Source organism: Cupressus sempervirens, chromosome 10, assembly GCF_028749045.1.
Source record: "Cupressus sempervirens isolate cs-2001-9-10 chromosome 10, ASM2874904v1, whole genome shotgun sequence".
Lineage (NCBI taxonomy): Eukaryota > Viridiplantae > Streptophyta > Pinopsida > Cupressales > Cupressaceae > Cupressus > Cupressus sempervirens.
The window spans coordinates 325,628,468-325,645,479 of record NC_143127.1 but is presented as its reverse complement, the minus strand read 5'-3'; the positions used below and the strand labels follow the sequence as shown (position 1 = coordinate 325,645,479).

General features: G+C 33.5%; 1 protein-coding gene across 3 annotated transcripts in view; it reads left to right on the top strand.

Annotated features, from left to right (window-relative positions):
- The first annotated feature begins 2,500 nt into the window (after positions 1-2,500).
- The window catches only part of LOC149533938 (ADP-ribosylation factor GTPase-activating protein AGD5-like), a 60,666-nt gene continuing 46,154 nt past the window's right edge, over positions 2,501-17,012 (top strand). For all 3 annotated transcript variants that reach the window (XR_016358131.1, XM_089807654.1, XM_089807653.1), the window contains exon 1: positions 2,501-2,685. Coding sequence is in view for 2 of the 3 variants with exons in the window: in XM_089807654.1 (XP_089663780.1) it covers positions 2,629-2,685 (57 nt within the window). In the remaining variant the exon portion in view is untranslated. The remainder of the gene's footprint in view (positions 2,686-17,012) is intronic.

Below are 17,012 nucleotides of genomic sequence, written 5' to 3'. Positions count from 1 at the left end.
CATAAGTTTTCTAAGTCTATTCGGTGCAGTTAAGCCGTTGTTTCAATAATGCATAAGAAATTAAATCCTTTTAATCAGGCATTCCATTCGAAAATCAGCCAATGTCTTTATTAGTTAATAGAATTTTTTTTTTTAATGTCCTAATCTGAAATGTAAAAGGTTCTAAGTCTAAATTTTTGTTTTTCAAAAGTTGATTTACCACTCATCAAATTATAAAAGCTTATTCATTTAAACAATAATCATACGACTTGAATGTTTCCAATACAAATTTTTGGTTGTTTCATTTCATTAATAGTTTGGAAAACAATTTTCTTATACCCAGTCCCTATGTTTATTAACCAAAATAATAGGAATGAATTAAATTATTTAAAATAAATAAATAAATAAATAAAAAATAAAAAAAATATACAAAGCCGCAAGTGTGGAGAAACCATACCCAGTTTGGCTAAGGAAACGTACAGGTAGGAGAAGAAGAAGAATACTAAAACAAATCTACATCAAATAATTTTGACAGGAGCTATTGGCAATATTAGAAATTGTTTGACTTATTTATTTATTGTTTTCATCTTTTCACATGGAAGAACATCAAATCTCATGCCATTCAAATCTATTCTTACTAATGAAAACTCATAGGTGAAATATAATATCTATGCACTTATAGCAATGTAAAACCATAATAAATGAGTAAATGCTGATTTGAACCTGGATGGTTTGAGGGACACATAGGGCCTCTGGAGTTGCTCTTCAAATTCAATTTATCACTACAGCTACTACCTCCTCCTCTCTATTTTTCCATTGACTCTATTCTTTTTAACAACAAATTCCTTCCTCCTTAGCATGCGTTCATTCAGCTTGCAGATTTTTATTTGAAAGAATTCAATCCTTCTCTTTTTTTTAGCAAGTTTTATTTCCTCTCCTCCAAAAACGTCCACCCTTCCTTCTCCAAAAACGTGTCTCTTCCCCCCAAATCAAATCGTGTTCTCTCCTTTTTATCAGCAAAATCGCTCCCCTTGCATGCTTGTGGATTTTCCTAAATGGAGTCTTTCCTTATTTTTTTTTTCAACGCGTTTTTCTCCCCCCTCTCCAAAAAAAAATAGCAAGTTCTTTTATATTATTATTATAATTGTAATGCCCTCCTTCCATCCCGATTAACGTTATGGAAAATATGAAATTGGGAATTCATCTCCACCAATTTGGAGTGTTAAATTCAGTCCGGATTATGCACTTTGTTACTATTTAATCGTAAAAAATTTCTCAACTAATCATTTCCATTAAATTTCACGATTGTAATTTCTAAGGAAAATAATTTAAGAGCATAGTACTTATTTTAAATCTAAATTATAATATTTCAAAATTACTAAACAAATTATGAATTCATTACCACTCTATATGCATGTTCAAATCCATATAATTAAACTAGATGTAAAAGCCAAGCATATAACTTATTCGAAATAAAATACTTTAAGTGTGTGTGTGACTGCCCCATAAAAATTCCAGACCAACCTTGCCAAGGAGCTAAACTCCTCTACCTCAACCACCCTTCCGCCTTCAATACCTGCACACTCTCAAACTTGACATCACCCAATGCGTCAGTAATGTCATTATCATAATAATAATAATATCTTAAATTCAAAATTTAAAACATTCAACGTACATTGTCAGATATAAACATATAAATGAAATTACAATTTTAACCATCATGTCGAAATCTCATAGCTCAACATATTGCGACCATTCTAATGATTATTAAATTAAATTAGCTATCCAATAATATCAACAATAAAAGTTTTAAGGTATTCGACACGAGTCCTACATAGTCAAACATAGTCTTAGTCAAAAGGTCAAATAACATACTAAGTTCTAATAAAAACATGTCGAGAATAATGAGTCATGACAATTATGCAACATACACGTAATAGAAGAATGACATTCTCAACAACTTTTCAACAATTTTTTTCAAGCTAATTTTCTGAGTGAGAAAATACAAAATATTGCTTGGAAAAATGACCAACACCAATAGAAAATGAGAAATTTAATTTCAAAAATTCATTTTAATAAAAACTAATCTAACAACTTTAGTATAAAGAATTTTTTCTATCAATTTCACAATTTTCAAAGCATAGACTAATACAAAGTAGATGATTGAAAACTATAGTCTCTGCCTTATAGAAAGGACGAACAATTAATAATAAAAAAAAAAACTAAAAAAAACATTTAATTACCTTTCTATTGTGCAAATATTCTCTTTGGATGATTATTTTCTAATTTTAAAAAAATCCACTCCTCTAAAACATTTTTTCTTTTTGTCTTGTGAGTTGGAAGACCCCTGCCTACAAGAGCACAAGATCTTGGCTTGAGCTAATAGAACGCTTGGGAATCCCATAGAGAGCGGGTCCCTCCATTGAGGAAAGACTAACTACCATGATTGCTTTCCATTTTGCTTCTCTGAAAAGTCAATGTGGTGAAACAGATATTGTCATTCCACCGGACGTACTTCCTCACGAGCGCCCTTGTATTTTGTGTGAAGCGAAATAGAGCCTTCGTTTATAGTCCTGGTATTAATTATGTTCTCTCCGTAATCTTAGAACCCTCTCAATTTGTAAATATTCTGCACCAATTGCTGCGGAAATGGCGTTGAACGATAAGGCATCGGTGACTAAGGAGCTCCATGAAAAACACAGAAAGGTAACACTTCTTAGATTCTTAAAAAAAAATAAAATTTACTATGTTTGGAAAAGTGAGGGTTGATATCGTTTTCTCTTTACGAATTTAATGCATTGGGTTCAAGGGATTTGCCGATCTGTTTGCATATAATTGGAGTTCTTTTCCATAGGCAGATTGTAAGTTTACATGGTATTTTGCTGTGATTGGGGATTTTCGGACTTGGATCTGTGTTGGATGACGGTTTTCGTGACCCTGGCAGGAATTGTATCTTTTATTGGGGTGTCTTTTTGGTTCATGTGGGGAATTGGGAAGGTAGGGTTTCAAAGGGCCTGTTTCGCAGATAACAGTTTGTTTCTTAAGCATCTGATAGCTCTGTCGATTATTTCTTTTGAGTTAACTTATTGTGGCAAAAGCGGCTGACAGATCGTTTAGCTGGAGAAGGTCTAAATTGCGCATTACATCGTCCTGGAGCAAGGATCGCATAGGATATTTACCTTTAGATAAAACTATTGAATCATTTGTAATTAAAATAGCTCGGGCATTCATATTTAATTCATCGGGTTAGGAGAACTTGAGTTAAATTTACATTCCAACTATCCAAGTTTAGTAACTTGGAAATTTGCTAAAAAGTGGATGCACGCTTACAAGAATCCTAACGCTGCCCATTCTTATAAGGACATCAACGTCATTCTTGACTAGCCTAGTAAATTTTTATTTTTGCATGGACTAGATAGTAATCAACTTTGGACATCCCATTTTATGTTGCGTCCTCTATCACTAAGCTAATCTGCCTATCTTTTCCGGGACATGGAGTGTGGAATAGTTACCAGTAGTTTCATATTTTTAATTTAATTTTAATCTTAGGTTGCAAATCAAAATTTGTGGTTCTTGAAAGGGAAACATATCTAAGGACGGGTTCCCTACAGTCTGGGGAATAAAGTTGTGTGGATGTGCATCAAAATCCCGTTATAAAGATAAGAATTGGAGAACAACACAGATAAACACATCTTGAGTCATTATTCTTTTTTTGAAAAGTGATGTTATTTGGTTGCAGAGATTGTGGAGCTGATATTCAGTTACATACTCGAAGGATGCCCTGTTCTCAATTAGTCACATGTGATATAACTTATCTTGTAGCATTAATTAAATATGTAAAGTTATATAGACATTTCTTATGAAAGGAGTTTAAAAACAAGTGATCTTATATGAATTATTAAACTGCAGGTTTGCTTTTCACTAAATAAGTAAATCAGACGATGGCATATTATTCCTAGACTAAGTTACTGATGCTGGTTCTGATGCTGATGCGGGTGCGGGGTGCTGATGCGTGGATTTTTTTTGGGGGGATTTTGGATGCGTTTGGGTGCGTCCATACATAAATATATATATTTAAAACTAAACCAATTATGTGCATCCATATATATTTGGGTGCGTTCATACTATAATTTATGTACGCAAAGAAATACAAGAAATATACAAAAATGAACCATCCTGTTGCAATTAGCATAATCAAATTGAAATAACAGTAATAGAAGAATGAATGGCAATGAATGGCCTCTTTTAGGGCTGTTTTAGGGTTGTGAGGCAAATAGGAGAAAAAATATAATAAAAAAAACTATTAAACACATGTTTTAATAAGTCACTTTAGTGGCTGGGCACTCAAAATGGCTGGATGCTCACGGTTTGCTCCTGGATGCTCAACGGATTCTCTCTGGATACTCTCCCAAGCATCCCGCGCACATCCTTATGAGGGAAGAAAGATTCCTGGCAGCATCCACGACACATCCTAGCGCCTCCGAGCATTAGAATGCATCCGCACCCGCATCTTCCTATTTCCAGATGCATCAGTAACTTAGTTCCTAGAATAAGAATAAATTGAAGAAAAGTAAAGGATGGTATTGTGATTCGTCTTCTTGTAATAACTATTGTTAATTGTGGTATTATGAATAGTTTCCATCCGAATACCTCCTTAATTTAATAATAAACTATATTTTTTGATATGATCAAGTATCTGTCAAAAATATTTTTCAACTGATTGAATTTTAATAAATATTTGATCAAATAGTCAGTAAACATTATATACATATTTTTTTATCTGATCAGATAGTTAATAAACTATATATTTACTTGTTTATTCCAATGGAAATGATCTTTGTTTGTCTACATATCTTTCAACAGTGGTAACTGCATTACAATGTAATGTAAGACGATTGTATTGGCCATTACAAGCTGCAGACTGTTATGAAATGACAAATTTGACAGCATGATGACATTAAGGTTTTCTATATAAAATTTTCAGTGTAACACCAGTACTGGGCTATGTCGGGACGGTGGGATGCCGGGACAAGTTTCCAGGATGCAGGAAAAATTGGCCTTATTTTTTGGGATGGTGGGGGACAGCGAAGGGACGGTAGCCAAGGGACGGTGGCAAGGGGAGGATGGGGCAGGGGGGGTGTTGTATAGTATGCATATAGAACTTGAAATTCTAGTTATGAAAGGATGTTTCTGTAGAACATACCAAATTAGAATACTTGAACATAGAAAAATTGTATCATGAACTAGAACCATTGAACATTCATCATAGTAACATATTACATACCCAATAGTAACATTCAAAAATCAAAATTCAAGTACCCATTCCAGCGGCGGCATGGTTGCAGATTGGCGGAGGTGGGGGTACTTGGGTACTCAAATACCAGATGTAGGGACATCTCGGGGATGGGTACTTTGAGGTTTGGGAGGGGGGTGCAAGTGCCTGTGTTACACTGATAATTTTTTAACTCAATGAGATTGCACATGATCTTGAACTTGAGCCCCTATCCAATAGTAGAATTAGAGAGTCACAAATGCTTAAGATTAAAAGTTTATTCTCAAACAATGTGATGGTCTTGTGAATTGTCTTCATATAAATACATTATTACGTATACTTTATGGAATTATGAATAGGCTTCAGCCAAATACTTCCATAGTTGATCATTCTGAAATACATCTTTTTATTTGGTCAAGAATCTGATAAAAAATGTTTTTTCCAACTGGTTGAATTTTAAGAAATATTAAAATATTTATATCTATTTGATCAGATGTGCATCCGTTATATATTTCTATTTGATCAAATAGTTAATAAACTATATTTGTCACTTGTTTATTCCAATGGAAATGGTATTTGTTTGTCCACATTTCTTTCAATAGTTTAGCTGCACCCAATTTAATGTAAGACAGTAAGATTATATCGGTCTGCACAAGCGGCAAATTGTTATGGATAACAAAAATGAGTTGGCATGTTACCATCAGGGTTCATTATGTATGATTTCTTAATTCAATAAGACTACAATTGATCTTGAACTTTATCCCTATCCAATAGTATAGCAATATAGAATTAAAAATAAATTCTTATAGAATGACTCTATAAAAATGAGTAGAGTCGATTCTTTAAATCTGGTTGGGATATTAATGTTAACTCATAAAATGGATAAATCTGCTTTTTGTTAAAATCAAAAAGAGAAGAAGAAAGAAAAGACGGTAAAACTTCACATTGACCATTGAGGAGGCATCAATTGTCTTTTGATGAACATTATCCTAGCAGCGAGATTGAATCTTCCCGTTGATTTTCAAGAAACTAAAAAGATTGGAATTCAATGCTACTTGCAGCTAGAAGACAAAGCACACCATTAATTCCTATGTTATCAAAATCAATATCAAATAATTGGTGCTTAAGTTTATTCATAGCTTTTCTAATGAGAACAGAAAGCTCTAACTAAATTTTAAAATAATTGAGAAGGGAGGCACCATTTATATGCTCAAATGTAGATGCTTGAATCTTGTTGTCACTCTTAAAGAATTGATCTTGGAACTATTGAGTGTGGTTACAAACACAGAATTGTAATTCTGAAATTGATTTTCTCATCTGATCTAAGTTAAAGTGCTTTGTAATTAAGAGATCATTGAATTGCAATGGCTACATTGATACATCAATCCCCAATTTTTTACGAATCAAAGAGACTGTACATTTCAACTGAGATCACAATGTTGCAAATAAAAAACAGAAAGATGGGAAGATGAGTGATGCTAAAACTTATAAAAATCAATTTTCCCACCCTATCATTTTCTCTGTTAAAAATCTCATAAGTTGGACAATTCATGTTCTCAATAAGAAGGGCCCGATGGTTAGAAAAATCTATGTGGAGAAGCAAATGATGCAGCTAGCCATTTAACATATGACTAAGCTCTATGAACAATAGAAGATACTCATTGAGATGCATAACATATTATTTTACACGATGAAAAGGTTTTAGAGGACACAAAATGATTTTAAAGACCTGCTATCACAAATTGAAGTCCAGCAAAAGAATTGCTCAGAGTGTCTAGTCTTGTTTGTTGCTCTTCTGCTGCTGCTGAAGAAGAGTAAGAGTTAAATATATAAATACTAGATAACATAGACATGCTTTGCTGGGTCTTGAAGGGATAGCAGCTATGAACTTGTCCATTGAATGAAAAATAAAATTGATTAATTTTATGCCTCAATGTGGTAAGATACGTTCAGCAATTTAGTTGTCGTTTGAAGAAGGGAAGTCACTACAATTCATTTGATAGATTAAGTCCATTTGAAGGGCACCAGTAGTTATAAATTTGGACACTCTTTTGTACTCTTAGTATCTGCACGCTTAAGTATAAACAATTTCCGTGTGCCCAAGGAAAACATGTTGAGTATTTAAGAGTTACAACCTTTAATAGTGCAACTGAAAATCATGTAAATGCACATTAGATTAAAAGCACTACTCTTTTTGATTTGTTTCAAGGGAAGTCTAAGTTTGAAATCTTAACATATTTTTGGTGTGGATTTGTCTTGTTGAATCACAACAAAAGGGAACTCATCACTAATGAGAAATGCAGTTTTGAAGTTGTGAATGCTTCATCTATTAATATGCTATATTAATATCATTAATACTTTCATACGCTTCTTTGATTATTTTGGTAGTTAATATGTGTAGTAAGTATGAATGGTTTTCCAGTTTATCACGTGGTTTGATTTTTGAAATTTATCTCTTGAAATTTTAATAGATGCATTTGTCAAGTTTGAGCTTATGTTGTAGTTTATAAGAAAGAAAAAGAATTCAAACATTTTGTAGAAAGAAACTGGGACAAGTTTGTAAATGATCTAAAGGCTGGGATTTAGGTGGTTGGCACTGGCAGTGACGACCCTCTGCTGATCATGGGCATATATTTTTTGTATTTCCATCTTCCATTGTTGCATTCTAGTGTCCTGGTAGAGAAGGTCATAATGATATTTTGGTGTGCAATGGGTAAGAGAAGCAAGAGGCTTATGGATATGAAGAGGTGTTTAGGACTTCTCATACTCAAATAAATACTTGGTAGAAAATCTATTTTGAATGATGGCTATGTTACTGATGGTTTGTAGGGCAAATTAGCAAGGTCCAAGTGTTGTGGGAATCAGAATTCTTATTACATGGTCAAAGTCAATGGGTGTTCTGCTTGGGATCCTGACATGGAAGTTTGAAATACTAGAAGGAATACATCATCTTAATTAGAAAACCAGTAAGGTGCAATTAGCTGATCTTTGAAGGTTCTTGGAATAGCTTTCAAGTCTTCAATGTTTCTATGTGAGCTTATGCTTTGAAACTTGGTGAGGAATACAAGGGATAAACCTTTGGATAAGGTGGAACATATCTGCAGCAAACAGCTTATAAGGTTGGTTTGACATGCATACTGGGGTAACTTAGAAACTGAGGAGGATAAAAGGAGAATTCTTGTTAAAATCCTCAACATCATATCAATCTCATGGATGAATGTGATGATGAACTCACTTGGGATCTGATATTAGAAACAATATCTAATCAGTTGAGGAAGGACACAAAGCAATGCTTTATAAAGCAAAAGGTCTGATCAAAGAGGGAATTTGGAGGAAAGTATGGAACTCAATTACTTAAGACAGACAGTTTGCTTTCCTCTGCTGATTATTAAAATATATAGTCAGTGAATAATGTAAGAATTTGGGGATGTTAATGTTGACCATGTTGGAGGCAAATGTAAATTCATAACAAAATACACTATGAAATATCACATTGCACTGAAGAAAGAAGAAAGTAAGTGTTTTTTATCATAATTATTAATTTTTTTCGAGTTTTGTGATTAAGGATCAGAAATGATCTCATGGTAAGAATGAGGTTTTGTTTAAGCATTCATCAGTTTGGCCTTAATGGCTAGAAGTATCATGCAAGAGTCAGATATAAAGTATTTGGTAGAGTAACAAAGCCGCCTTAAATTCCCGGCATCAACAGTAAGTTATTAACATGTTTTTATAGACAGATTATGCATCACCAGGGATTTAAGTTTATGAGTATTATGATATTGCTATCAGGATTGAGAAGCTGGATGGTACATGTTGAAATTTTGATGAGGCTTTGAAGGGAAGCCAGGGTAATATGGGAGCTGGAGGCTGTATCAGTAATAGGGAAGAGACATAGTCTCGTTTTGTTGATAGTAGAGAAGAGACATGGCCAAATTTGCATAGGTAATGGAGCAAATAATTAAAATGTGGCTAAATTTCATGTGTTGATTCCTTTGGTTTCATCCTTGGGAGAGCCTTGACTGTTATTTTTTAGAGAGTCAGTCACAAAACAACAGATAAAAACATGCATATATTTAAAATACGAAAGTGTATGATTCATCAGGGCTACATGTTTGGAGAGTCTTAGAGCTTTCATAGGAATCTGATCATCCCAGAAAACAATCCATTTTGTAATTTAATATTCATACATTCATAAAATCTCTATGATGGTTTATTTTCCAGTTTCTAGAATTTGATGTCATTTCAACCATGGCTTCATCAATTATGTCATTTTCCAGTTTCTAGAATTTGATATCATTTTGTTAGTGAAATAGGATCAATTAAACTATCTGTAACTTGTAATAGCACCTGTGGATATTTTTGTGTTTTCCAAGTTACTATACGAGTGAATATATATGAGATCAAAGACGCATGAAGAGACATGTCTCTTTGATATATTAACCTACATTAGTTATAGTTATAACACAAGTAAAATATGCCCTTAGTATAATAGTAATATAACAAGATACACACACACACACACACACACTCTTAACATTAGTTAATTATTTCATATATAATATTTTCCATATATTATTTATATATCTCATATATATAATATAATTTATCCGACAAAATTATAACATTAACACTCCCTCTTAATGAAGAAGGATAAAACACATAGATATTACACCATAGGTAATATTTCAAGAATAATACATATAGGAAATCTTTGATCAGGAGATTTCTAGAATATGATATTATATAAGTATTGACCTATCAGAATATCAATACATGATATTCATCAATTACTATTAGATATCATATTAGGTAACATGAGCATTGGCCTATCAGAACGTCAATCAAATGATATTCACCAAGTACTTTGAGTAATGGCCTATCGGAACATCAACTAAATGATATTCACCAAGTACTCAATGCGGTAATGGCCTATCAGAATATCAAGGCAAGATATTCACCTAGTACCTAAAATATATCTATACAAACAACTTGTAGATAGTCAAATTAATGACATCTAACACCTAGTTGTTGATTTATAAGATAAAGCCTTTCATGATTTATTTCAACATTTACACAAAATGTATATCATGATACAAGTTATTGTAAGGTCGTCACCTTCAATAACTTCTCCTAATACAAGTGATAATCATTTAGAAGTTGTCACTTCTTCATGATGTACATAGGGGACAGACTTGTAGATGTATGATATCAAAAGTTCGCATGAAGTCTCCACGAATACTTTTCATCTTCTTGTCAAGGTTACTAATAAAGTGTCAAAGCTCCCTCTTAGTTTGATATCAACTTTTCTGACCTCTTAGCACAAGGTTCTCTCCGATGAAGTTTTAGACTTCCTCTGAATTTGTTATCATCCTTCTAACCTCTTGGTAGAAAGTTATGTCATGCTTCCCTAGTTCAATGGGTATCCTGATAGCATAAGGCCTTCCAACCTACATACATGAGACTTTATCCCATGAATCATAGTCCTTTAGCTGTTATAGTTTCTGACTAGTGTTGAATCCATCAACAAGGTCTACTCCTTCTGAACCAAGATCATCAAAAGTTTGATTGAAGCATTTTTTTATTTTCTGCTCCCTCCCTTTTTCCAAGGTTGCCTCTAATGAACTGTCAAACTCCCTCTCATAATCATAATCATCAAGGATATTCGCTTCAAGATCCTCACATTATCCACCCTAATCATTAGATGATTCGTGAATCCTAAATCACAACTTCTTTGGAGCTACTATCATAAGATTTTGTTTGCACAATATTTGGTAGCATGCTTAATGTTCCATTCTTTTTTCCTGCAAGGACATCCTCAAAGACAAAGGAAAATATTAAGGCAAATATACAAATGACTTTATAGCACATATAGAAGTACAAATAAGAGAGAACAATGAGTAGATAAGTGTAATACTGAAGGATAATAAATACATATCTATGCATCCTTGATACGAGTTTGCTAAAATGAAGGTCCATAGCTGAAAATGTCTTCTTAGATTGTTTGAGAGACGTTTCCTCTTTTGAATCAGCTCCTCACTAAGGATGGTTCAAGTGGGAATGCAATATTGTTTATTATTTCTCCCCCACAATATCATCAAACAATTTTGTATCACATTAAATATGGCACACTTAAGCTGCTCCAATGAAGGTCCGACAACCTTACAAGCAGATTGAAGTAATGATTTTCACGGATCATGCAATAGTCATAAATCTCCCGAAATCCAATAATCCATGCAGAGATCCTTAGTTAGTCTTAATAGATCACCAAATCATATTGGTACAACCCATGCCTTACACTTAGTAGACTCTTTAAATCACCGGGATAAGATGAACACTGTTATAATGGTTGCAACAATTTATGGAGCAATAATAATTAACCGGATTGGCTATGTCAACCAATCAATGTCTCCATACTCAAATCAAGATACTGTTCATGCAATACATTGTTGGTACATGATAATTCTTCAAGGTTGATGGAAGTGTCTTTATATTTCCATAGTAGAAGCTACGGATTAAAGAAGTTATAACTCGAGTGAGTTATTGTATATATTGACTTTACACCTTTGTCTTTAATTGACTTTATCAATTCCTACTTTATCAGAGTTACTGATTCCAAAATCAATTAGCCATGATGTACTTATAAGGCACAAATAGGATTTGCGGCTTGACCCATCAGCATCACGTTAAATCCACGATGCTGCCAAACATTAACTTGTATTGATGTCCACTTGTTTAAAAGCCAAAATATTTCCTATTGCTGGGTAGAGGAATTTGTAGATTATATCTCCAAGATGACTAAGTAATTTATGTCAGAATTAGGTGGTCACAGTGAAATGATTAAACAATCTTATAGATGGATATTAGATAGCTTTTTCACTATATAACATCGTGCCTCATGTATTTCGATTTTTTTTTTTTTTTACCAGGTTGTACGCTGACTGGGATGGATTAAGTGATGAATGCCTTCAGAAAATATATATATCTTTTGATGGCTTGCTTTGACATATATCATAGTCGAACAGCCCACATGAGGGGAATAAGGCTGAATGAAATAACAGGCGTGACCCATAGGGGTGTGACCTAATAGCATAAAGTATGCCATTTAATACCACTTGTACAGACAACGAGATCTGGACTGTATGGCAGGTGGATTTGGAAGTTCTCTCCTTATTGTTCTTTTCACTCCACAATTATTTGGAATGACTCATTTCGTACCCATCCTCACATGAAACTTGTTGTTAAGAACATACTCCACATCCTCGTTGAGTTCAACTGTTCTTCCCATGGTGGCGATAACGATTTGCTTCGTTACCCATGACAATCCCTATGTTCTCTTCCATGTCAGTTCCTGCATTGACGGGCCAGTTCGTGGCATTAATGAGAATCCATCACCTCTAGCCAAATTTCCACTTTGATTATCCATGCAGGTTGAAAGTCTTTTCTTCAACTCCTTGTCTCCCATAAAGCTACTCAAGGAACTGCTTTGGCTAAAGGCCCGAAAATTATCATATATTTAAACATTTACTTCTACCATTTGGATGGCTGTGGAGATTTATTTTCTGCATCATCAACAAAGAGAGACCGCAGAGTTTCATAATGCTTCTCATATTCATTGTTAACCCTTATCAACGTGCATTTGCATAAAAATTAATCTCTTAGAATTGCAACCTGGCTCTGATCATCTCCTTTCAATGCATTATTGATAAACATAAATACAAGCTGAGCAACTCTTTTAAATTATTCTTTCAATGTTATTTGACCCTCCACATAGTTTCTCAAGGTATTTCCTATGTTTAACAAATCAAGCAGAATTTGCTCATGCAGTGCCTTGAGATGATTCTGCGAACAACTTTCCTCCATATTGAGCCTGCAAAATTTATAGGAGATAAGGTCAAGCTTACTATACACAGCATTAGCAAGAGTTGTATTTCCAATGCCGCCGGTGTCGCAGATAACCATAACTGTTCTTGAAGGATTAACTTCGATTCACAGAAGCCCAATTACTTCATCTTGTGCTTCTTCAATGCCTGCTGCATCAGGATATTGTCCGGATACTATAATGCATGTTAATATAAATCAGTACTCCAGTTGCTATACATTGCAGTGATGAGACAAGGCATCTGTAATATTGAAGCGGTGCTAGACAGTTAACTTCTGCCTGAGCATCAACATCGTTTCACAATAAAGACTCACCCTTTTGATTTTACAATCTGTAGATGCTTAGATTGCAACTCAATACAAATTTGAAAGCAATAAGGCTTCAAATGCACCGATTCTTCAATGAATTTACTGATCGAACTTAGCTTCCCTCACATATAACATTAGTAGTGAAATAATATTTTAAAGAAAAATAATAGATGCACAGGAATAATATTTCATTCTCAAACCTTAATAATTTCAGAATTATACAACTCATAGATTAAGTCAATATATTTTTCAAGATTGTCAACTGCTCTGATACCATGTTAGTGAAATACGATCGATTAAACTTTTCTGTAACCTGTAATAGCACTTGTGGATATTTTTACGTGTTTTCCAAGTTACTATACGAGTGAATATATATGAGATCAAAGAGGCATGGAGAGACATGTCTCTTTGATATATTAACTTACATTAGTTATAGTTATAACACAAGTAAAATATACCCTCAGTATATTATAATAGTAATATAACAACACACACACACACACACACACACTCTTAACATAAGTTAATTATTTCATATATAATATTTGCGATATATTATTTATATATCTCACATGTATATAATATAATTTATCTGACAAAATTATAACATTAACACATTTCAACCATGGCTTACATGTCTAAACGCTACATCTACAATATCTGCAAATGGACCCATTAAAAAAAATGTGTTATGGTCTCTAGTGTAAAGCTGCTAACAGCTGCATTGCTTGCAATGTATCTGACCCAACATACATTCATTAAGAAATTGATTAAATTGCAGCTGCATACGAATGACATTTTTTATATCAGACTCAGCACAATTGACGGTAATATTACTCAATGCAATTAAACAATATCAGCGGTGTCTCTCATTTGATTGAGACATGAGAGGAAGTGGTTAGTCCATGGTTTGAGAATTTACTTGAAATATGTGTAAGCTTACAATGCTTCATGAACAATTGTGTATAAGGACACTACAAGACGTGCCTCATTTAGAATTTTCAGATCCCAAGTCTTTTATTTTTTGTTTGTGATTCTGTAGGTTCTCATGGCATAACATTACAAGGTGCACCTCAGAATTTTCAGATGCCAAATCTTTACCTTCCATTTGTGACTGGGGAAGCTGTCATACCATGTCTGAAATTTTAGGATCATCGTGGAGCTCAACACAGATAAAAACAGTAACATAAGATTCTCTGGTAAATTATTTATTTATTCGTACGTACTAATATCATTCAAAGGGCCATATATTTGACAAGTATTAGCCATAACCACCTTAAGAACACGGATTGCATACTTGGCAAGTCTTGGCCGTGCTCTTTTAGTAGCTTGATTTGGCCTTGAAATAAACCATTGCTCGATAAAGTAATTTTATATTCACGACTGTAAGTGTTATTTAACCATGGTTCAACTGGTAATTATAATCCAATCTCATATTAACGCTAACATCTAAATACACATTCCAATATTTTCACACCCCATTGCATTTTAAAGCTCCGAGTCTTGTCTTTTCAGCATAGAGAAAAAGAGTACTAAAGTTGGGTCATCATTTGGACCATAGTTGGAAAACTCAAGACTTTCCAAAGATTGGCAAAAACTTGGCAAATAAATGGAAACTAAAAAATTGCTTTTAATGATAAGATGTATCCAATGAGTCCATTATGAGTACAAAAGTGGTTTCTATCAAATTTGATTGGTTTGAATACAAATTGAGTACAAAATTACATCCTCAAGTGGAAAAATTAGCTGTCTAAGTTCTCAATTCTCATTGTATTCAAATTTATTATATTAATAGAGATCCCAATAACTAGTTCGTGTTATGGAGTGGAGGCCCCAACAGGTTTGAGGGGTAGCAGTGCAAGTTGCACAAGGTATTAGATGTGACAAGAACCCAATTATAGAGGGGGTGTGGAAGCTATACCACCCCCCCAACACACACACATACACACAAAATATATATATATATATATATATTTTTTGAGTCTGGGCAATTTTTTTTACACAGCCGAATCTTCGTCACTAAATTTGACAAAATGTCTTGGTGAGTTTTTCATAGTCTTCCATCTATGATTTGGACAGTAAGTAATCCAGTGTTCCTCTATCTCATTATCTCTATTCTTATATTATGACACACACACATATATTTTTCATTTTATATTTGAAGATTTTCACATCCCATTACATTTTAGAACTCCAAGTATTGTCTTTTCAATAGTTTTGGATGGTAAGTCATTCAGTGTTTCTCGTCTCATTACCTTTAGTTTAACACCCATGTATACACAGAAAGGAAAAGATAAACTAAACTATTTCCCCTATAAATTTTAAATAACAAGAAATTAAAAAAAATAATAACATAAAATATTGAAAAGAAATAGAGATTTTTAAATAATTTAAACAAAAGTGTTATAAAGGAAAAGATAAAATTAAAATGTGCAAGGAATAGTATGTTGTAATTCTTTTATCTTACATATGACAAAGATTGAGAAAATTATGACTATGCAACAAAATTAATAATATTAACAAAAAATCACAAAAGCACTAAAATTCATGAAGTCAGAATCTTAGACAAAAAAATACAGCAGGGAATTCCAATTTTTAAATTTTATTTATTTATTATCAATCGGGAGGATTAAATTCATTGTGAGCCTCAGTTTAACTGTCACATAAAATGCGTCTTGGTTAAAGCAAACCATCTCTTAGTAAAGTATGCTGTATATTCACAAATGTGTAAAAGCTGTTTATACATTCAACAAACAGTGATTCTAATCCAATGACACATCCATTCTTGTAATTGACTATTTGACATATGAATAATTATAACAATACGTGACCCTCTCATCTTAGAGCTTCAAGCCTGCTTCTTCACTTCAGGATACTATAATTTAAAGCATTTTTACTGTAAGTAATCAGAACTGTTAAGTTATTCAGAAATCAAATATTTGGACGCTGCACAATTTCTTGGCAAGGTCCGAGGTTCCAATAATGATTTTGTTGAGGTTGATATTGACAATGTGAGTTTTAACAGAGTGATGTATCTCATGGTCAACAGTGATACATGTTTAAGTCCACACATTGTTTTCAATCAACAATCATGTTGTGGATAGAGAGAAGTACATTGTCTGGCAAGAAAGGCATATAAAAACTAAAAATAGAAAGACAATCTTTTTACAGTGTCCAGAGTCACAGACTGTGATTTAGACAGAAATGTTGAATTTTGAATGTGGGGCAAGGTAGATTTAAGGAATATGAGGGGAGTGACTAGTATGGGTAACTAAGTATGTAGAGTAGGTATAGAACACACATAACCTTTGGAACTTTGACACTTCCAAGTAGATGCAGGATGATGTAAAACTTAAAAGTACATACCAGATTGTGTGGGGGAGAGGAGGATAATAATATACAAGGTGTTCTGGGTAATTTCAGCCAACACCCATATGGGTAGGGCAAACTGTTCCTATTGGGTATACAAGAATGATGCAATTGGGATATTTTTGATCTGGCAGTTGGCCCCTCTTTTCTCATATGTGGTCAAATGATTCCTTGGGTTGGTGGGTCTGCACTGAGCATTCATTCT